Source organism: Barbus barbus (assembly GCF_936440315.1).
Source record: "Barbus barbus genome assembly, chromosome: 41".
NCBI classification, from domain to species: Eukaryota; Metazoa; Chordata; class Actinopteri; order Cypriniformes; family Cyprinidae; genus Barbus; species Barbus barbus.
In genome coordinates this window covers 2,117,756-2,141,750 of record NC_136719.1, presented here as the reverse complement: position 1 = coordinate 2,141,750, position 23,995 = coordinate 2,117,756, and the positions used below count along the sequence as shown (strand labels likewise).

Sequence of the window (23,995 nt, the reverse complement as noted above, 5' to 3'; positions counted from 1 at the left end):
CATACAAATGTTCCTTCACTGGCTGAAAAAATAAATACAAATCTAGTCACAAGAAAAACAAATATATGCCAACTGTTAGTATTATTATTATTGTTTTATTTCTATGAAATCTGAACAATATCTCTTGCAGAAGTGAAGCCTGCGGTGAAGATAGCAATCGGAATCATTTGGCTCACACCAGCTGCCTCTGGCACGCACGGCTAATAAATAATCTTTTTTTAAATACTTATCCCAGATTTGCAGCCAAAGGATGGACAACATGTGCATTAAGCCACTTCTGACCAAAGACACTTCTAATGAACAAATTAGTGTGCTCCCAGATAGCTTATGAAAACCCACAAAGGTCTCATAGCCGTAATAAACCTGACTGACTCCACAGTTTATTTGGAGATTAGTAACAGTATCAGACCCTGACGGATAATGTCAGTGATAAGATTTCTAGGCCAGCCAATAAAGATTTCCCAGCTAAAAAGCCCTTATTAAAAGGTTAATTTCGTTTGTTAAATAAGCACACAGTCTGTATTCATGTGTCCTTCACCAAATTTACCTGATTTTTTTTTTCTGCTTTGGATTTCGTCAATACAACAGCATGTGAAGGCTTGAGATCTGCTTTATATTTATCATCACATAAAGCAAAAGCTTCTAAAATGGCTGTCATTTAGAGTTAATTGTCTGAATTTTATTTATTATTTTTTTTAAGACAGAAAATAGCAGACCTAAATGGATAATGTTGCCACAAGTGGCACACATGTGGAGAATGTGGCAAAAACATCAAATTTTAAATGACAGATGCTGTTATTTTGTGGTAAGCTGTGCATTCATTGTTTACTCATGTGCATTCATCAATAATGTATGACATTTGTCAAGTATCATCAGATAGTACTGCTGATAGTACTGCATTGTCAAGTTTTGACAATGTGCTTAAATTATATAGGCAAATTAGACATTATGGGACATTTCCAAAGATGTATTGGCCTACTGTACAGTGCCCTCCAAAAGTATTGAAACAGTAAAGACAAAATTGCTCTGTTGGCTGTGGAGTCAAGACATGTACAAATATGATTAAAAGATGAATGTGAGACAAATCTACAGAATGTCACATTTTATTATTGGGTGATTCAACACATAGATGTTTTACCAGCTAAGCAGTTCAGCACTTTTAGAGTTTCATCCCTCTATCTGATGTGAGCATAAGTATTGGAGCAGTTGCCTCACAGGTCTTTCTAAGTGATCAGCTGTGTCCTGTTGCATTAATTCTTCAGATATTAAAAGCAGGGAATGTGTCTTATCAGTTATATCCATTACTTCTGTATTCTGAATCCTGCATTCGATGATGACACACAAACCAGGATGAAGATGAGGGAGCTGACTTTGAGAGAAAAACAAGCAATTTGGATGCTAAAAGAAAAGAGGAAGTCAGTTAGAGCTCCAGCAAAAACAAAGGGCATGGAGAAATCAAGAGTTTGGAAACCACCAGCGACACCAGCAACCAACAACGACCTGATTGGCTGAGAAAACAACAGTAGTTGATGACAGACAAATCATAAAAGCTGTGAAAATGAATCCTAAAAGACATGTCTGTAAAATCACCACAAGATGCAAACCTCTGACCAGCACCAAAAATAGAAAGACAAGATTAGAGTTTGCAAAAAAGCACAAAGGTGAGCCAGAAGTGTTTTGGAACTGTGTTTATGGACCAATGAGACAAAGATGAACCTTTATCTAAGTGATGGGAAAGCAAAAATGTGGAGAAAAAAAGGTAACTGCAATGATCCCAAGCATACAGCCTCATCTGTAAAGCATGGTGGAGGTGGTGTCATGGCATGGGCATGCATGGCTGTCTCTGGAACAGGCCCTCTCAACTTTACTGATGACTTAATGTATGATGACAGTAGCAGAATGAATTTGGAAGGGTACAAAACCATCTCGCCTACCAATATTCAAGAAAATGCCACCAGATTCATTGGGAAGTGCTTCATATTGCATTAGGTCATTGACTACATTTACAGGCGCACGAATAATGAGATTATTTCCAATAATCAGAGTAAAGACTTAATGGCATTATGATGTTTACATGTCAAGAGCAATGCTCTTCACTCCCGTATACATGCAATTTCCATATTCTTATTATTCGCTAAGAATTGTTCATTTTTTACTGCCATTATTCACATAACCCACTGCACAGCACAAATGATGGACTCAGAAAGAGCAGGTGTGTTTGGCCGCTGTTTTAATCTTTTTACATCTAATGCATAATGATTTTGTATGGCTGTATTCCATGCTTTTTTGGCGCCATAGAAATGTGATGGAATTTGTTTGCCTACGCTGCTGTCCCGTTCTACACGCCGTTTCTGGATGAGGGTAAGGAACAGAGACTGGTGGCAGCTAGTTGTGTTTTCCACAGAAATGCGATGCTTTCTTCCCCGTCATCATTTCTAATCAGCGTATTATTACACAACCCGGTCTCATCCCAAGTCGTCACATATTGACGCTTGGTTTTTGCGTCGCTTTTTGACGCTCAAGGTACCCCTTTAGCGTCACTTTTCGACGTGAAGGGAAGCGTAACTTTTCGGCGTCGATATGCTAACGTGCTATTGGGAATTTTATCGTCATAATAAGGTTGCCATTATTGCATATATGTAGGGGTGTGAGTTTTGAATGTAAACAGTCAAAATAGTGACTTACCCAACCCCTGCCCCTAAACCTACCATCTGTGAAGAAAACGCAAGATATAGGAGGCAGATGCAAGTACTGGCATAATTTATTTAAAAATGATTAATATACGCTAAGTGTTTCCTATTTAAAAAAATTACCTTCCCTTCACGTCGAAAAGTGACGCTAAAGGGGTACCTTGAGCGTCAAAAAGCGACGCAAAAACCAAGCGTCAATATGTTGGGATGAGACTGTGTTATATTACAGGTGTGTGTCACGTCATTCGTGAATGATACAAGTGCATGCGCACTTTGGTCAGAGCGGCAATACTGCGATTAAGGTGTTTACATGCCTGTATATTTCGATTAAAATCGGCGTACGCCACCTATGTTAATACAATTATGCTTGCTGCGATTATGAGCTTAATCGCATTATGTAGATAGAAGTATTGCCTTTACATGAGGTAAAGTTTAATCACAATATTGCCAAAATCTAATTATAATCGGATTATGAGGCGTTAATTAAATAATAGCTTTTAATCTTATATATCTGCCTTATGTTCAACTGTCCCAATACTTATGCTCACATCAATGAGTGGATGAACTCTAAAAGTGCTGCTCTTTTTATTTGGAAAAACTTGTATGTGTTGAAACGGCTAATAATAAAATGTGACATTCTGTAGTTTTGTCTCATATTCATCTTTTAATCATATTTGTAAATGTCTTGACTCCACAGCCAACAGAGAAATGTAGTCTTTACTGTTCCAATACTTATGGAGGGCACTGTATATCTATCAGACAATTTGATGAATCAAAATACTCTTGAAAGTTTTCTTTTTGAAAATTACTTTTTTCATGAGGGTCTGTGAATCAGCAAAATACTTCAGGAGTTCAGAAAAAAAAAAACTGTGAAAAACAGAGTGAAAAAGACTGTTGCCATGCACTGTGCATTTTTCCCCACATTGGCTTAGCAGAACAGTTGTTTAGTGATAATGTTATACAGATTCTTTGAGGAAATTGTTAACAAATTTTACATCACATCTGCACCTAACCACCCTACAATGAGTTACTTGGCTGAACTCTCAAACAGCCGTGTGCCTTTGCAAGAAGCATTTGGCCAACAGGAACCACAGGTGTCTTAATCAGTGACAGGATATGTCACTGATTATTATTATTAAATCTTATTCACATTTTAACATCATATTCTGCTTGATTATGTTCAAACAAAGACAGGTCTTACCGTAGTTGGGGCAGCAGACTTTGAGCCAGCACACACAGGACAGTACGGTCAGGTTACTGAGGCTGCAGATACCAAACAAAACTCCACAGAAGGCATAACACATACACATCACCTCCGTGAAAATCCACCTGAAAAGAGAACAAGACATGTGCATTCGCTGAAAGCAGGGATGCTCAATCCTGTTATTTCATCTAATCCATTTTTTGTTGTTTTCTGTTATTATTATGTTGGACCGTTTGCCTGAGGCTCTGGATTACGGGAGAAAATGTTGTAAATGTTCAGTTTCTTTCACAGAACAATCGTTTTGCTTCATAAGACCGCAATAGATCACCAGGGGCCATTTTATGCTGCCTTTATATTATTTTTTGAGTCTCAAAATTATGGTAGCTGTGGACTTGCATTTTATGAATCACCAATTGCACCTTGAATACTGAGTGCTTAAATAGTGAGGAAAAAAAAGTTTAGATTGCTGCATGCAATGACTTGAGCATTATGTTCCACCTCATGAATCAGAGATCAAAATCAGAAAATAAGGAACAGTGAAAATAAATTTCCATGACTGGTTTAGAATCATGTGGGGCAGACTACAATTTATTTTATTTATTTATGTATTTTAGAAAAAGGCACAAGCAGTCTCTTATCCTAAATAAAGCAATGAACTTTGTACATGAAGCAGTGGCAATAAAGTAAATAATAACATTAAAGCAAAAAGAGCGAGTCACTGAATTTTAATAGTTCAATGAATATTCATGTTGTAGTTCCATTTGTTGTCTACATAACTTCCCGTTTAATAAATTTTGCCTCCTCATTTCATAAGTTCATCTCGACACTGGTCCATTTCTCACCGCCTACTACACATTTTCTACTGCAAGCTGCATGTTGGAAAAGCATTTTTGTAGAGCATAGCACTAACAACGCCCTTGGGTCTGATTCCTAGGCAACGTGTAAAATAATAGAATGTAGATCTTCAGTGTAAATCACTTTTGATTCAATTTCCAAATGCATAACTTTAAATGTAACTGTATGAACAGTTAGGGCGTTTAGAAATAACATAGTCCATTTACATTTATGCATTTAGCAGACGCTTTTATCCAAAGCGACTTACATTGCATTCAAGTTACAGTTATATCATTTTATCAACATAGTAAAATGAAAGTGAAGTGACATGTGGCCAAGTATGGTTACCCATACTCAGAATTAGCACTCTGCATTTATCCCATCAAAAGTGCACACACACAGCAGTGAACACACACAGTGAACACACACCCGGAGCAGTGTGCAGCCATTTATGTTGCGGCGCCCAGGGAGCAGTTGGGGGTTCGGTGCCTTGTTCAAGGGCACATCAGTCGTGGTATTGAGAGCGCTGGACATGCACTCCCCCCACCTACATTTCCTGCTGTGGACCTGAGACTCGAACCTGCAACCTTTGGGTTATGAGGCAGACTCTCTAACCATTAGGCCACGACTGCCCCTAAACGTAAAAGCCTGGAATAACAGCTCAGATTAAGGGTGTGTGTGTGTATATTCAGCAAATGTATATACTTTTATTGAAATACTTTATAATTTTTAGTGGACATAGTGTCAAGATGTCTCCACCTGCCTTCCCTCTTGTCCTTGGAAAATAAGTTTGCATGAAAAATGTACAGGCTTGCCAAACTCTGAATACTGATTCTGTGCTATTTGATGTAGCCCCAATAATTTCAAATTGAAACAACTACTCCTGCTTTATCTTTATTCTTCATTATTTATTAGGTTTGTAAAGGTGAACACGGTTTAGTCAAGAGCCCCTTTATTGTGAACAGCAATCCAAAGCATATTTGAACTCATGAAATTGATGTTAAATTTTTTTCATGTTATTATAAATCAGCCTTCTGCATAGAAGAAACATGTTAAATACAAATTAAATAATTATTTTCCTCAATTTGTATGTCTGTATGTTCCAGCGCTCACGTTTTCTGCATTCAAAGGCAGAGTGGTAACCACATAATCAATGATAACAGCAATAGTATCATCAAGAGGGTCAGTCATCAGAGAGATCAGGCTCTGAGGACCCGGAGCCTGCGCTCATATGTTTCCAGCTCTTAAATTTGATTTAATTTGCTTTTATTATGCTGACGCCTTTAAGCCGATGAGAGAGAGAACAAGATGACCCTCTTTAATGAGTCTCAAGAGGACACAACAAAAATATGTATATATAAAGAGAGATGGGAAGACTCTTATTCTACAAGAAACGTCCCTGCTGTGAAAGAGATTTACCTGTGAGCAAAAGCAGAGGGAATAGCAAAGGGAAAGAGGAAGATGGTCATGCCCAGGTCACTGATGGAGAGGTTGATGATAAAAAACTCGGCAGGCTTTAGAGACAACTTCTTACGATAGGCTACAAACAACAGAGTGGTGTTTCCCATCAGAGACAGCACACCTGCAATGAAAGAAAGAAATATACAATCAATCAATCAATAAAAAAATGAATGGTAAAGCTGCCTTGAAACAATAGCAAAAAGTGACATAACAGGGGTGTCCAATCCTTTTCCTGAGATCTACCTTCCTGCAAAGTTCAACTCCAGCCCTGATCAAACACAACTGAACCAACCTCGTTCTTCAGATCTCCAGGAGCTCTTGATCATTACGGACAGGTGTGTTTGATCAGGGTTGGAACTGAACTCTGCAGGTAGGAAGATCTCCAGGAACAGGATTGGGCACTGCTGCGCTATACAAACAAATGTGAACAGACTTGAAAAGATAAGGCTATTACAGTAGTACGCAGACTGAATATGTTATTTTAAGGATTAAACAGAGAATACTATACTTTTAGTAGCTGAAAGTGTTATTAATAACAGTTTCTTAGATGCACAGGATAGGGGATTCAAATCATTCCAATTCCGTGGAAATCTGTGGTGATTTCTGCAGGTGCAGATTTTGTTTGGTTCTAAAGGATGTTAGGCAAAATAAACTTCAGCCATGGAAAAAGGTTTCCTTCTTTCTTTTTCTTATTTTTTAAATAATTAATTCATTAATTGCACCATGAACACCAAAGTGAAATGAGTATGTTATTTGTTCATAGTGCATCTAATCGAATATCATGGTTTCCAGTTTTGATCTAATAAATAAATAAATAATATAATTTTTAAATAGCATTTTTCTTGTATGAATGTTTTTGTCTTTGTGAAAATAAATATTTTTGATCAATGTTAAATGACAATTAAAGGGGTCATGAACTGAGAAACCAACATATAAAAGGCAAGGCAAGGCAAGGCACGTTTATTTATATAGCACATTTCATACACAGTGGTAATTCAAAGTGCTTTACATAAAAGGATGTAAAATCGTCATTAAAAAAACCAAACAATAAAAACAAGGAATTAAAAAAATAAAAATAATAATCCCAATAATAAAAACAAGAAATTTAAAAACAAACATTCTCAAGATTTTTTCAAACTCTTCCGCACTAAGTGAAAAAAACCTTCCAAAACACCTAACTATTCCATTACTTCACACCCTACTTTGACCATCATAAACCAAACAAATAGAACTCAAGTGTCCTACTTTCAACTGATTAACCAACACAGCACTTACTTTAGCCTTCTGTTTAAGCTTTTAGAATTATATAGTTTAGTTTTTAGTTTAGTTTCTTATAAAGCACATTTCTACTGCCTTCAGAGCAGCCCAAAGTGCTGTACAATGCATTCCATAAAAACCCTAATACAAACAATGACACACACAACATCTTAAAAAGGAAAACATTCATTACGTCTCTCCTAAATCAGATTCAAACACCATAAAATAAAAATGCTGGCAGTCTGGCAGCTGCATTTTGAACAAGCTGTAATCGATTTACCAATGACTGAGAAATTCCTAAATACACAGCATTACAATAATCCAATCTAGATGATATGAAAGCATGGATGATTGTCTCCAAATTTCTAGATGAGAACATAGGTTTAATCTTAGATATTATCCTTAAATAGTAGAAACTAGTTTTAACCACAGTATTAACTTGTTTGACAAAATTTAGCTCTGAATCAAAAAATACACATAGATTTTTCGCGAATGGATGAACATTTCTAGAAAGAGGCCCCAAATAACTAGAAATAATTGGTGAAGAGCTAAGAGGACCAAAAACAACCACATCTGTTTTGCTTATCAAGCTGGGTGTAATGGGACAAACAATTGAGTTTCGTCAGCGTAACAGTGGTATGCAATCTCATGTTTCCTAAAAAGAATACTCCCCAACGGTAACATATATAAAGAAAACGTCTCAGGTTACGTATGTAACCTGGTTCCCTGAAGGGAACGAGACGCTGCGTCGACAACGCTACAGGAACGTCTTCAGCATGACCGCGCTCTGAACCAGAATGTAATCTGTCCAATGGATGGGCGAGACGTCATAGGCGGGTGACGTCACCGACCGGGAAGCATAAAAGCACGTGCGGTGGAGCCAGCGTTTGCTTCTAGGAATGAAGCAACCACTCGCAGGGATGCAGGAAGTATGGCCTCGAGACGCAGCGTCTCGTTCCCTTCAGGGAACCAGGGTTACATGCATCAACGCTACGGGAATGAGATGCCCACGCCACCAGACTCCCAAGTACCTACACTGTGTGCATGCCTCAGGAGCACTACGAGGGCGAAAGAACAGAAGAGCCCAGAGGGGCCCTGAGAAAAGCATCCACAATCCACAACCAAGGGTCTGCTCAGAAGCAGGCAGACCCCGTTTAGGAGGACCGAAGCATACAGCAGTTGGTCCGTCCTTCTCCACAGGGCAGCTCTGTGGACGTATGCGTCCAGTACTGGAACTGGACACATGCAATTAAGCTTCCGCTGGTCGGGCTCCCGGAAGGGAGGAGGACTGAAGGCCTGCAGCATGAAAGGCCGTGGTATAGATGAGGGGACCTAGGAAATAACCCGCTCGAGGGTAGAGAAACGCTTTGGCCAGACCAGGGGCAAAGTCGAGATAAGAAGGGGCCACGAAGGGCCTGAAAATCCCCACTCTCTTAAGAGAAGATATTGCCAAAACGAAGGAAGTCTCAAAGTGAGAGTGCGATCAAAATCTCTTCAATAGGCTCGAATGAAGGTTACAGAGAGCTTCTAAAACCACAGCCAGGTCCCCGTAGGGACACGTCGTACAGGAGGCCTCAGCCTCAGCCTCAGCGCACCGTGGAGGAAACATGTAACCAGGGGGTGTCGACCCACTGTAAGGCCACCGAGAAGGGCGTTGTACACGTAAACCTTCAGGATGGAGTGAGTTACCCCTGCGGAGAAATGGGCCTGCAGAACCTCCAGCACTGTACCAAACGGGCAGTTAACTGGGTCAAGGTGGCGGTCTCCACACCAAGAAGTGAAAAATTCTCACTTCAAAGCATACAGTTTCCTCGTAGAGGGAGCTCTGGATCGGAAGATGGTCTCAGCAACCTCGGTTGAGAGACCAGAAGCTATGAGCTACGCCCCCTCAGAGGCCACAGCCACAGCTTCCACAACTCCGGGCGGGGGAGAAGGATAGTGCCCCCCGCCTGTGAGAGGAGATCTCTCCTGACGGGAATCTCCACGGAGAGCCGTCGAGGAGAGAAATCAGGTCCGAGAATCATACTCGGGCTGACCAGAACGGTGCTACCAAAAGTAGGCTGACCTCGTCCTGGCACACTCTCGCCAGAACTCCCGGGAGCAGAGCGATCGGGGAAAACGTACAGATGAAGCCTCGGCCAGGTCTGTACCATAGCGTCCAGTCCAGAGGAGCTGGAGGAACTAGAGGGGCATAGCGCCTGAGTCGCAAAGTCAAAAACTTCCATATCTGCTTCACCACCACGGGTGAAGCATCCATTCCCCGGGCCTCGGCCCCTGCCTCGACAGGATGTCTGCTCCCTGAAATACCCAGGGATATAGTATGGATCTCAGCGAGCGAAGTTAGTCTGGGACCACACGAGGATCTGATGCGCCAGCTGTATAAGGGCCACGAATGCAGACCTCCCTGGTGGTTGATGTAAGAGACCACCGCTGTGCTGTCGGTGCGCACCAACACATGGTGATCCCTTAGGTCTGGGAGAAAGTACTTGAGTGCACGAAACACGGCCAACATTTCCAAACAATTGATATGCCACATTAGATGGCGACCGCTCCACAGACCGTGGGCAGGGTGGCCACTCATGACCGCTCCCCAACCGGTGAGGGATGTGTCTGTCGCTAGCATTACGCGGCGACAAGGAGCTCCCAGCACCGTGCCCTGAGACAAGAACCAAGGTTGTCTCCACATGTCTAAGGCTCGGGGAGAACCCCTTGGTTCTGAGCCACCACTGTAGGGGTCTCATGTACAGCAGGCCAATAGATATCACGTTGGACGCAGCTGCCACGAGCCCCATCAGTTTGTGAAACTGCTTGACAGTGAGTGACTGGCCCTCTTTCACTATCTCGACTGACGTGAGGATCGACTCGATCCGAGCAGGAGACATACGTGCCTGCATCGTGGTCAAATCCCACACCACGCCTAGATAAGTGGTTCTCTATACTGGAGAAAGCACACTTTCTTGGCGTTCATTCAACCCCTACATGTGTGCGAGAACGACATCTCGATGCTGAATCGCCACCTGCTCTGATCAAGCTAGAATCAACCAATCGTTGATGTAAAATTGCAGGGTAAGAGTGCAAGGCCAATGGGAAGAACCCGATATTGGTAAGCTTTGTCCCCAAAAGCAAACCTCCGGGACTTCCCGTGAGAGGGAAGGATGGAGACGTGAAAATATGCATCCTTAGATCTATCATGACAAACCAGTCCTCGGACTTGGCCTGAGACACGACTGATGAGTGTAAGCACACTGAACTTCAGTCACATGACTGAGCGGTTCGACTGATGCAGATCTACCATCCTCCTTTGGAACAATAAAGCACCGGCTGTAGAACCCGGACTCTCCTCCTTGAGGAGGGACCACCTCGATGGCCTCCTTTCTCAAGAGAGTGTCTACTTCCTGTTCCATGATCAGAGCCTGCTCGAATACAAACGCCAAACTGAATACAAAGGCCTTACTCTACAGTACGCAGGACCCAATGAGATCCATTTGGCAGTAGTTTCCATGCTGTCTAAATGGTCTACTAAGGGAACCAGTCTCTCGAGACTGGCCTCTGATGTATCCAGAGCCTGCTTGGGGCACACTCCCCGTTGAAAGGCAGAGGCAGAGCGCCGAACTGAATACAAAGGCCTTTCTCTACAGTACGCAGGACCCAATGAGATCCATTTGGCAGTAGTTTCCACGCTGCCGAAATGGTCTACTAATGGAACCAGTCTCTTGAGACTGGCCTCTGATGTACTCAGAGCTGCTGGCACCAGGAGCTCTAGAGACCCCCGCAGGGGAGGCGAGCTTCTCAGCTCCGCTACACTTCGGGGCAGAAGAGACTGAGAACATTGCTTCAGGGGAGGCGAGCTTCTCAGCTCCGCTACACTTCGGGGCGGAAGAGACTGAGAACACAGCTGCTCCCTGGAACCCTGGCAGGGTTGGCAGACTGGTCTCCAAAGGGGACTGGGGTGAGATGGACACCCGCTCTGCTCCAGAGGGGTCTGCACTCGTAAGCCCTGGGCCACGCCTGTAGGGCTTCTTGGCCGAGGACCCCTTAGACTTAAGAACGGTCCGCAGATCCGGCTTAGCCTAGAGGTCCCTGACCCAAAGCGCTTGTCACCATGGCCCCACCTCGGTGGGGTGCGAGTAGCCATGCTCTGTTCTGTGCCTCTCTGACGAGGGGCTGGCACGCGGCGAAGGCTGCTCCCGCCCAGCAGCCCCCTGAGGTAGAGATAGGCGAGGGAGAAACCGCTGAAATGCCGCCGCTTGTATACGAGCCTCCTGGTACCTGTTGACGAAGCCACACAGATAGCTAACGAGCGTCTGTTCCACTCGGGGCATCGCTTCTGATATGAATGAGAATTATGTAATGCACGCGTCGCCTCGGCAACGAGAGCGCTAGATCTGGGGAATGCAGGAGGAGATAGGGCGAACCCCTCTCCAACCCGTTCGCCAGATCCATGTTGCGATCCCCGCAATCTCACTCGCCGCCGTGCCTCAGCAGCGGCGGGAATGCGAGATGTACAACGGGGAGAAGCACAATCAGCCCCCTTTTTTTTTTATAGCTGACTGCGCGCCGTTCTCATTCATAATATGCTTGTTTCATTGACGCCTCCACCTCCTAGGAGGAAGACAGGTCTTAGGGAAGGGAAGAAGATAGGGGCTTGCCCGTCTTCATTCATCTTTGTTCTTTATACGCTAGTGAAAACTCACTCCTCAAAGAGAGCCTTCAGAGAGCAAGCATAAGCTCACAAAACGGGCAGTCAGCTCCCTCGAGAGCTGAACCTGCGTGCTCTGCTCTCAAGCAGACCACACACAGACTGCGTGTATCCCCAACAATGATATAACGTGTGCAGGGAGGAACACACAGCCCGCAATGCGATCTGCTATCGCCCATGTGCTTGCACATATTGCTGGAGCCTAATTCAAGTTATTGTGCCAGAACAAACAACACTAAAAAAGACTCACAACACAAATCGACAGACACACAGACAGAGTAACGGTTGCTGAATGACAAAAAGCAAGCACCGGCTCCACCGCACATGCTTTTATGCATGTTTAAAATAGCAGAGTTACCAGAATCCAAAGTGAGCAAGAGGTCATTTGACAGTTTAAGAAGAGCCATTTCAGTGCTATAACGGGCCTTAAATCCTGATTGAAAATGGTCATGAATATGGTGGTCTGTTAAGAATGACAGTTAAATTAATTTAAAACAGTTAAGAATAGAAAATGATTATACATAAATTACAGTGCAATCAGTTCGGACGTAGCACAGTGCTCGTTCAACAAATGCACAGCTAAACAGATGAGTTTTGAGTCTGGATTTAAATGTTGCTAATGTTTTCCTACTCCAATGCTCACTTTTTGTTAACCAACAACCCTCACTATGTCCCACAGACTCAAGCTGCATTGCCTTTGTTTGCTCACTACTCACTGGGAAAGCGTTAGATTGGGCCACCGCTGTCTGGAGGATGGATGGCTCATCGTTCCCCACCTTCAATGTGTTTCTCCAGCAATTCCGCGATGTGTTCGAACACTCAGCCGAAGGCAGGAGTGCAGGTGACCAACCGCTAACTCTTTCTCAAGGAAGAAGGCCCGCCGCGGAGTACGCACTGTCTTTTTGAATCCTCGCGGCTCAGACTAACTGGGTGAAGGACACCCTAAAGCAATTTTTCTGGAGAGGTTTGAATTTGGAATTACAGTCGGAATTGGCCTGTCGAGGTGAGGGGAAGAGTTTGAGTGAGTTCATCGATCTTGCTATCCAAATCGATAATCTGATCCACTCCCGACGCTCTGCTCAAACCGCGCCTCGTTACATGCCTGAAACCGCCACCGCAGCCGAACCCATGCAGCTGGGATTCACTCACATCTCACCCGAAGTACGAGAACGCAGCATGCAGAATCAACTGTGCCTCTATTGCGGTCAAGCTGGAGACATGAAAATCTCCTGCCCGGTTCGTCCATCATCCAGTTCTCGATCAGTGACAAAAAATAATCGTCAACAAACCTTATTTCTGTGACTAAGACGAGACGTTGACGAGCTAAAACTAATATCTGATGATAAAAACTATGACGAAATTTATGCGCGTCTTCATTAACAAGACGAGACGGGACTAAAATGTTATTTGAGGACTACCGGACATTCAAAATACATCCTATAGGCTAAGTTAACTGTCTTTCAAAATGTGCGTCTCTGTCATTGGATAAGGTGCGTTTGCATGGCAGCCGCAGTGGACGGATAGGCTACCAAAACGCGAACTAGAGATCTGAAACAATGGCCTCAGCACCCGAAGGGTTAGGGAGTGGGTGACCAGACGTCCCGTTTTTCCCGGGAGTCACAATTCATTGTCGATTAACTTAAAGTCAGTGAAGGTGCGATAGGCGGAAACGCGCTGATAGAAGTGCTTTCTCTCGCGCACGCTCCACTTTGTTCAGTTCTCATACAGCGCGCGATCAGTTCTCAGTGCTCAAATACACAAACAGCAGTCCAAATGTCTCTCATGTAGAGTATCTCACGGAAATGCAGTCCGTTATGGTTTAAGTGAGCTTAAACAGGGGGGTGAAAACTGAATGTATGTCAGTAGGCTATTACATACATACCTTCCGTCTTTGGACAGCATTCCTAATTATCTGTCATAAATGTTAACCAACAAAAGATGTTAAATAAATGTATACTTGTTAAGTAAACCTACTGTATCTGAAAAATTAGTTTAATTTATATTTCTACCAAAAAATTTAAATGTATTCCAGTTTTTCCAAATTCAATCCTTGATTCAAATTTCTCATAACTAAGCTTAATTGATTTGGTCTAAAGAAAGAAGAATTAATGACTATTTTTGTTTGAATACTACATTTGAAATAGCTACCAAAATAAATGTTGGTAACTGCAGTTTGACTAAAAGTAATGGCTAAAAGTTGACAAAAATGCAATGACTTTTCGTCGACTAAAACTAGACTAAAACTATGAAAGACTCGAATGACTAAAATGTGACTAAGACTATTAAGCATTTTCGCCTCAAGATAAAGACTAAGACTAAATCAAAAATGCCTGCCAAAATTAACACTGTTCTCGATCGGTGAGTGTTCATGTTACAACCCCTACATCGAGAATTAAGCTTCCAGCCAAGCTATTAATTCAGGGCAAAATAATTACCACTACGGCACTGATAGATTCTGGAGCGGCTGGTAATTTTGTCACATGAATTTGCACTGCAACATAAACTGAAATTAACTCCCTGTAACTCTCCCATGGCAGTGGAGGCGCTAGAAGGCCGTCCTCTCTGAGAAGGGAGAGTGTTACGCATCAGGGAGGAAGTCAAGTTACAGATCGGAACCCTGCACTCTGAATTCATTCAATTCTATGTTATCCACTCACCCAATCACTCTATAATTCTCGGGTTACCATGGCTGCGCACACACAACCCACAAATATCTTGGAGAGAGGGACAAATCCTTCAATGGGGCGCTACGTGTCAAGAGTGCTGTCTTTCAAAAATTCCTAGAGCTCCCACTGACCCATCTTCTCCGACCGCTCAGAACGCAGATAACACAAATCTGCCCCTCGAATACACTGATCTCTTCGAAGCATTCAGCAAAAAGAACGCATCCCAGCTCCCAAATCACTGTTCAGTCGATTGTGCCATAGATTTGATGCCTAGCTCCACTCCCCCCAAAGTTAGAATCTTTCCATTGTCTCAACCAGAGTCTGAAGCCATGAAACACTACATTGAAGAAGAATTAGCTAAGGGTTTCATCAGGCCATCAACTTCTCCAGCCTCAGCTGGGTTGTTCTTCGTGAAGAAAAAGGATGGAGGACTTTGACCGTGCATCGACTACCGCGGCCTCAATGAAATCACTAATGAAATCATTAATTTCCGCTATCCATTGTCACTAGTTCCAGCCGCGTTAGAACAGCTTTGACAGGCCAAATATTACACCAAGCTCGAGCTACGTAACGCCAACAATTTGAGAGGGTGATTAATGGAAGACCGCATTTTCCACCACTAGTGGGCACTATAAATACCTGGTTATGCCATTTGGCCTTGCCAGCAGTCCATCGGTCGTTCAGTCTTTCATGAATGACATCTTCAGTGACATGCTCGACAGATGGGTAATTGTATATATTGATGCCATTCTGATATATTCCAACACTCCGGAGGAACACATTCGCCACGTCAGGTCAGTGCTGAAACGTCTCATACAATACTAACTCTACTCCAAACTGAAAAGTGTGAATTACATCAAACCAGCATCTCATTCCTCGGGTACATTATCAGCCAGGAGGGGGTAGCAATGGACGAGAAGAAGGTCAAGGCAGTTCGAGAATGGCCACAGCCCCAGACAGTCAAAGAATTACAACGTTTACTAGGTTTTGCAAACTTCTACAGGCGAATCATCAGAGATTTCAGCAAGATCACTGCACCATTAACAGCCATGACTAAACGTCACTCCTCTCAATTGATTTGGTCCCCAGAGTCACGCCAAGCATTCGATGAACTTAAGACTCGCTTCACTTTTGCACCCATACTCCGACATCCTGATCCAGAGCGTGAATTCATTGTTGAGGTCAACGCCTCTAACACAGGGGTAGGCACAATACTGTCCCAACGTCACGGTTCTCCAGCTAAGATGTACCCCGTGTGCCTTTTTCTCCCGCAAACTCACAGCCACAGAACAGAACTACGACGTAGGCAACTGTGAACTCCTGGCAATGAAATTAGCACTTGAAGAGTGGCGACATTGGCTGGAGGGAGATGCTCACCCCTTCATTGTTCTCACGGATCACAAAAATCTGGAGTATCTGCGTTCAGCTAAACGTCTAAACCCTCGACAAGACCGGTGAGCATTATTCTTCACAAGGTTTCGATTCACTGTTACATACCGGCCAGGCACGAAGAATACCAGAGCCGATGCTCTCTCTCGCCAAACTGAAAGTAGTCCAAGCCATTAGCAACGACAACATAATCCCCGAAAAGATTCTTGTGGCACCAGTACAATGGGACATCATGACCGAGACTGAACATCTAAATCTCCAAGATTCGCCACCTCCGGAATGTCCAGCTAACCTCACGTATGTCCCTGAACCCCTCCGACCACGATTACTTACCCAAGTACACACAACACTCAGTCCGGGTCATTCCGGAATCACTACCATGGCAAATCTGCTCAGAAAGTGTTTCTGGTGGCCCACATTACTGACTGACACAACCAAACTTGTCCAGAATTGCATCACATGCAACACCACTAAATCCCCTAGACAGCTCCCGGCTAGTTTGCTAAACCCACTTCCCACACCACGCCGACCGTGGTCCCATATTGCCATTGATTTCATCACTGATCTGCCCAATTCTCATGGTAACACCACCATACTCACCATAGTTGACCGTTTCTCCAAAGCCTGCCGACTCATCCCTCTGCCCAAACTCCCCATTTCCCTTGAAACCGCTGAACTGCTCTGTAATCATGTATTCCATTTTTATGTCTTACCCGACGACATCGTGTCTGACCGTGGCCCCCAATGCACATCGAGGGTATGATCCGCCTTCTTTAAACATCTCAATGTTAACATCAGCCTTACTTCCGGTTACCATCCCCAGTCTAACGGTCAGACAGAATACCTGAATCAGGAGGTGATAAGGTCTCTCAGATCATACCGTCACCAACACCAATCTGATTCAAGCAGGTACTTATTCTGGGCAGAATATGCACAAAATTCACTGACAAAACCCGCCACAGAAATGACCCCTTTCAAATGCATTCTGGGCTTCCAACTAGAGGTGTCCGATATGACAATTTTTGATCGTGGACGATACAAATGTCTCCACGGTCTGCTTTTGAAGAAATATTGTAGTATCGTGATACAACACACATTATGTCAAACACAGTTCTGGTGCCTCCGTCTCTATATACTGTACAAAACGACATACAGCAGTAGAGTTACTCTGACAGGACACTGCACTTATTCGCGATCGCAAAAGTACATTATTTGCACACAAGCCTTGCTGGTTAAATGTTTAATTCGCACGCTGGTCTGACGTGCGCTTTTTCTGAGCGCATACACCTGAAGCACGCACACTAAAAGTGAAGTGAAGTGACATTCAGCCAAGTATGGTGACACATACTCGGAATTCGTGCTCTGCATTTAACCCATCCAACGTGCACACACACAGCAGTGAACACACACACACCGTGAACACACACCCGGAGCAGTGGGCAGCCATTTTATGCTGCAGCGCCGGGTGAGCAGTTGGGGGTTCGGTGCCTTGCTCAAGGGCACCTCAGTCGTGGTATTGAGGGTGGAGAGAGCGCTGGACATTCACTCCCCCCACCTACAATTCCTGCCGGCCGGAGACTCGAACCCGCAACCTTCGGATTACGAGTCCGACTCTCTAACCATTAGGCCACGACTTCCCCTAAAAAGCCTGTCTAACAGCGCCTGATTACTCAACTAAGTTATCTTTTGCGCTAATACTGTCAAAACACACAAGGTTTACATACAGACTAGTATAAAATAGACTAAAATAGTTAATTTTATAGTAAACTAAATAGTAAATAATCCGTAGAAATGGATGCGGGCCTGTATATTAGATGCGTGCAGGTCTTAAAAGGACAGGACACTAAACATGCTGTCGACTGTCATTAAAGGGATAGTTCACCCTAAAATTTAATTTCTGTCATTATTTACTCACTCGCATGTTGTCCCAAACCTCTATTAATTTCTTGTGCAGAACCCAAAATAAGATTTTTGAAGAATGAGGGTAAACAAACAGTTGCTGGTCCACATTGACTTTGACAGTAGGAAAGAAAAATCATATGGAAGTCACTGTGGACCAGCAACTGTTAGGTTTCCACCTTCCTCAAAATAGCATTTATGTTCAGCAGAAGAAAGAAACTCATTCAGGTTTAAAACAACTTTAGAGTAAATGATGGTATAAAAATGAAACATTATGACAGAATTGACAGAAAGATGACAGAATATAAATTTTTTGGGGAACTATTCATTTAACGTTAACAAAACAACAAAACGCAAAGAGAAAAATCACTCACTATTCTTGACTGAAAAACTTTAATACAGTTGTTTTAGGAATCAGTCTATGTAATGTTTTATTTTTAAATTTGTTCATTCAATTTCATTGAATGCTCTGCTAAATACACCTATTGTACCTGAGAATAAAGCACTGTTTGTTTTATTTGTATATTATGTGTATTTGTAATGTGTATCTTTGTTCTTATTTTTTTAATAAGAAAGTTAAAATAATGACAAGATTTTTATCTTCACCCACTTTGGCCTAAATATCTGCCATGTCTTTTTTTTTTTTTTTTTTTACCTTGAAAGGCTTCTCTTTATAGTTTGGCTGTAATGTTCAGACAACTTGTAAAACCAACATGACAAAGAATTGTGATAAAATCGTGAATCGTGATATTTAAAAAAAAAAAATTCGTAATATATTTTTTCCATATCGCCCATCCCAACTTCTAACCTCCATTGTTCCCCTGGTCAGGCGAACCCACCGACCTACCATCCATTACCGACTGGCTGCAACACAGCGAGTAAATCTGTGATCGATCTCATATCCATCTCCAACATGCCGTTAGAAGACAAGTACACCAAGCCAACAGACATCGACGTCCTGGTCCCGAGTACGCTCCAGGGTATGAACAAAAGATCTACGTCTTCGACTCCCATATAGAAAGCTCAGTCCCAGGTATGTTGGTCCCTTCAAAATTTCTCCAGTATCATTTCGTTTGGAATAATGCCCTCTAATTATCGTATTTCTCCCACTTTCCATGTATCACTCCTGAAATCCGCTGGTGGTCCGAGTCAGAAGAGGGAACCCAACCGCAGACCCCCCTGCCTTTTCTGGTTGACGGCGAGGAGGCCTATAGAGTGCATGAGCTGCTAGACTCAGGACGCCGGGGCGGGACCCTCAAGTATCTGGTCGACTGGGAGGGGTTCGGTCTGGAGGAGCGTTCCTGGGTCAATGCAGGAGATATCCTAGACCCCACACTCACTGAAGATATTCACAGGATGCATCCGGAGAAACCGGCCCCCCGACCGTGGGGGAGACCCCGGCGTCACTTGCTTCCTCGCGTCAGGAGCTGCTCGCAGGGGGAGGGCTCTGTTTACAGAGGAGGCTCACGTACCGCCTCCTCCGCACCACCAGAGGGAACCGTCACCTGAATACTAGTCAGTTGCCATTCGGACTCCATTTCCCATCTTCCCTCATACCTGGGACTGATCCCACCTCCACACCTGCACCTCATTTACACACACACACATATATAAGCCACACACTCACACAGACTCTTTGCGAAGTCTTGATTTGCCCTGGCTAGCATTTCTGAGTGTGCTACCCGTGTTTGTTTTCTTGGTTTGCTCTTGGACAGTTCTCTCGTTACTCTGATTGTTTTGCTGCCTGCCCCAACCCGGATTGTTTCTACTCGACTGTGATTGTTTGCCACCTGCCCTGATCATGCCTGCTGCAAATGGATCCAAACTTCTCTGATGTGTTGCAACCAGTGCTGGTGATAAAGGCATGAACAAGTTTCTCCAAGTCTCGACTGGAAACAAAACATCTAATTCTTACAATGTTTTTGAGATGATAGTATGCTGATTTAGTTACTGCTTTGACATGACTACTAAAAGGTCTGTCTCCAGAATCACCCCAAGATTCTTGACTTGATTTTTAGTTGTTTGACCCCTGGAATCAAGGTATGCATTCACCTTGAGAACTTCATCTTTATTTCCAAATGCAATGACTTCAGTTTTCTCCTTGTTTAACTGAAGAAAGTTCTGGCACATCCAACTGTTAATTTCATCAATGCATTGGCAGAGGGAGTTAATGGGGCTATAGTCATTTGGAGATAAGGCTAGGTAAATCTGGGTATCATCAGCATAGCTGTGATAGGCAATTTGGTTTTTCCTCATTATCTGACTTAGTGGGAGCATATACAGGTTAAACAAGAGCGGTGCAAGAATTGCGCCTTGTGGGACTCCACATGTCATGGACGTCCACTTAGACTTATGCTCTCCTATACTCACATAATAACCTCTCCCTTCTAAGTATGACCTGAACCATTTGAGTACCATCCCAGTCTCTCTAGAAGTATGTTATGATCAACAGTGTCAAACGCAGCACTAAGATGTAGTAGTACCAGCACTGATATTTTGCCAGAATCAGAATTAAAGTGAATATCATTTATCATCTTAATGAATACTGTCTCTTTGTTGTGATGCGCTCAGAAACCAGATTGAAAATTGTCCAGGTATCCATTTGAGTTTAAGTAGTTCTTCAGCTGATTTAAAAACTACATTTTCAATAATCTTACCTATGAAAGGAAGATTTGAGAATGGTCTATAGTTGCTCAATATGGTGTTATCAAGATTGCACTTTTTCAGAAGGGGCTTAACAACTGCAGTTTTCAGGGAGTTTGGAAAAGTCCCAGAAAGAAGTGAGGCGTTCTTCTAAAATTTTGCTATCAATTGCTTAAAAAACGGACATAGTTACTACTTTTTGAAATTGCGGTCGAATCTGTGTGACCTCTGCATAACTAGATGTGCCAATTGCCTTTCTAATGTTATTGATCTTCTCAGAAAAGGAAGCAAACTCATTGCATTTGCTGTCGGAAAACATTTCACTGGGAATCTCACTTGGGGGGGTTTGTTAATCTCTCAACAGTAGCAAAAAGAGTGCGAGTGTTACTGTTTATAAGGTTTGAGAAGAAGGTCTGTCTAGCTGTGGCTAGTTTCACATTGAAAGCATGAAGGCTGTCTTTATAAATGCTATAGTGAATTTAGAATTTCGTCTTCCGCCACATCCGCTCCGCTTTTCTGCATTGTCTTTCATTTCATAAAAGATCATTGTACTAAAATGACTATTTATAAAACTATAAAAACATCCTGTAAGTTTCAGAGCTCAAAACTTTCTCATTAGCCTAAAAACAGCTTAGATTGAAGGCAGTCTGCCAAAACAACAGCTTGTGAAATCTTCTACTCTGATGTAATAGTATCGCTTTCTTTTTTTTAATCTAATTTCATGTGATTATGTATTTAAATTATGCATGAATATGCCCAAACACTGTTAAATGCAATCTCTGTGCGAGATATGTGATATGTTGTCATATTTCTATAAAAATCTAAAATAGCCTACATGTTTGTGTTAAAAGAAAAATGGATGATAAATATATCTTTCGTATGGAATTAAATAGCAAGCACTTTGAGTATCTTGTTCATCATATTTGTATTCATACAAAGGCAACAGTACTGAAATTATATCATGTTTATCAGCAGCACATATTATGAGTGAGAATAACACAATATCTGCCTTTTGATCTCGTAGTTATCTTCCTCTTCGAGAGGTCAGAACTGTCCATCTTGACCGCGCTTATTTCGCTCCTCCCCTCACTGCAGCCACCTACTCTCACCTACATTTCAGGCGAGGCGCATCTCAAAAAAGCCTATAGCCTAATCAACGCCTGCTTTGACATTGCTATCCATTGATTATACGTCACTACCTTTTAGCCCCGCCCTCCGATTCTACATCACTGCCTGTTTAGCCCCACCCTCCGATTCTACATCACTGCCCGTTTAGCCCCGCCCACCAGGCGAACGCAGGTCTACACAAAAATAAATTGAAGATGCTCTGAAGACAACAAGATGCTGTGAGCCAAGCTGTGGAAAAACAATATTTGCATTGCCTTCCTTCTGATCCCAACATTAGAAAAGAATGAATGAACATTATTTTTAATGAAGATCCAGACAGCGTCAGTAAAAACTTGGACCTTGTTCACTTAATGTTACTGCGGATTCATTAACAAACAAGGCACAAATCGATGCAAGATTTTCAGAAAGATTGAAACTAAAAGACGATGCTGTGTGACTATATTAGACAGTAATATCCAACAGTAATGTCGCAACACAAGTGTGAGTAACTGTTTTCATTACGTGATCACTATTGCTTTGTCAAAAACAGGACAGAAAATGGCCTATTACTTCTAAATTATGATGTTTTTAAAGCAAAAAATCTTGATAACATTATAAGTGGACCTCAGAGAACAGTATATATATAGAAAAAACATTCATGATCCCTTTAAAGGTTTGAAGCAAACCATAAATATAATTTGAGAGGGGGAGAGAAAGAGAAAGTATGATAAGCATGATTCTCAGTTACTATCCTTAATTAAGCTTATTTGCTTTATAATAAGATGCTTACAGAATAATAAAAAATAACATGTTTAGCCAATATTTTTAGGCCACTTTGACAGGCACTTACCAAAGATGGTGTAGATGGTTCCCAAGAGCAAGTCGTTCTCTTTCGATATTTTGGACTGAAACATGTCAGTTCCGGATGAGTTTTCCATCTGTACAGAAGAAAAGGAGCAAATGTAAGACCAGTATGCAACATCTGCATTTGTTTTATTTTGCTCACCTTCCTTTTTAAATCTGAAAAGTCATTTTCCCATAATTGATCAATGCATTTCCATTAGCACCTGCTCCAGTTCAAAAGATAAGTTCTCCAAAAACGAGAGATGTCTCATTATGTCTTACAATTAATCAATTTTGCTCTGAAGTGCACACAGTCCACATGGCAAAGAGATGTAGCATGCGCGCATTGATGCATACAGCACACACACTCACAGCACTAGAGCATGACGGTGTGTGTAGAGACTCTAAATGGGATGAATACATTAATTTTATGAATATAGTGAATCATACTACAATCCTATAACATTAATCTGGAGTAGTTTAAATAGAGCACAGAGAATATTCAGAGGCAACACATGCGTGGTAATATGGCAGCACTTCTATTGCTTTCTCATTACTAACACATTTTGCCTTCCTCCACTTTCATCTTTAGCCTGCAGGCACCTGCCCCAGAGGAATATATCACACACAAGAAATGATCCAGCTCTCCACATCCTCTCTCTCAGCCTACAGCAATATTTTTTATCAAACAAAATATCGCTTTTTGATATCGAGAACGAAACATTTATATTTATCCCACAACCAACAGATCGGATCCCCCGCAGTCCGTTCAGGAAATGCTGGGTGCAAGACAAGAGTTCTTACTTTGATTTATGGATTCGCCAGTTTTGCTGTCAGCCAGATGTGAAAGTATGGGTTTTGTGATTGATGCTCTTGAGTGTTGAAAGCTTTCGCACGGTGGACAGCAGAACATCTTGCCAACATCCGAGTCAGTTAGGATGCTCAACAGCAGATACGCATGCGAATGAGATGAACTGAACATCAGCCAGCAGATGCTTAACATCTCATGTTCAAGATAGAATTAATCATTCAAGATTAAACAGGTAATTCTTATCCTCAATTAAATGTCTCTCTGTTTTCAATTTGACACTTATCTGTGTAATCTTGCTCCTGGGTGAGTTTCTATAACAACATTTGGTCACACTTTATTTTGAGGCTCAATGCTCGCAACCAACAAACATTTAACTATGACCTTTAGGTCAACTATGATGTAATTTGCTGCTTATTAATAGTTAGTAAGGTAGTTGTTAAGTTTAGGTATTGGGTAGAGTTAGGGTCGTAGAAACAAGTCTTCTGACCACTA

At 42.4% G+C, this 23,995-nt stretch overlaps 1 protein-coding gene across 1 annotated transcript in view; it reads right to left on the bottom strand.

Moving 5' to 3' along the window:
* LOC306860481 (opsin-5-like) overlaps positions 1-22,787 on the bottom strand; it is a gene marked incomplete at both ends in the record, with an annotated part of 38,600 nt that extends 15,813 nt beyond the window's left edge. Inside the window, 3 exons of the mRNA XM_079402217.1 lie at positions 3,892-4,019; positions 6,148-6,310; positions 22,700-22,787. Of these exons, the coding sequence (XP_079258343.1) occupies positions 3,892-4,019; positions 6,148-6,310; positions 22,700-22,787 (379 nt within the window). The remainder of the gene's footprint in view (positions 1-3,891; positions 4,020-6,147; positions 6,311-22,699) is intronic.
* Between the last annotated feature and the right edge of the window lie 1,208 nt (positions 22,788-23,995).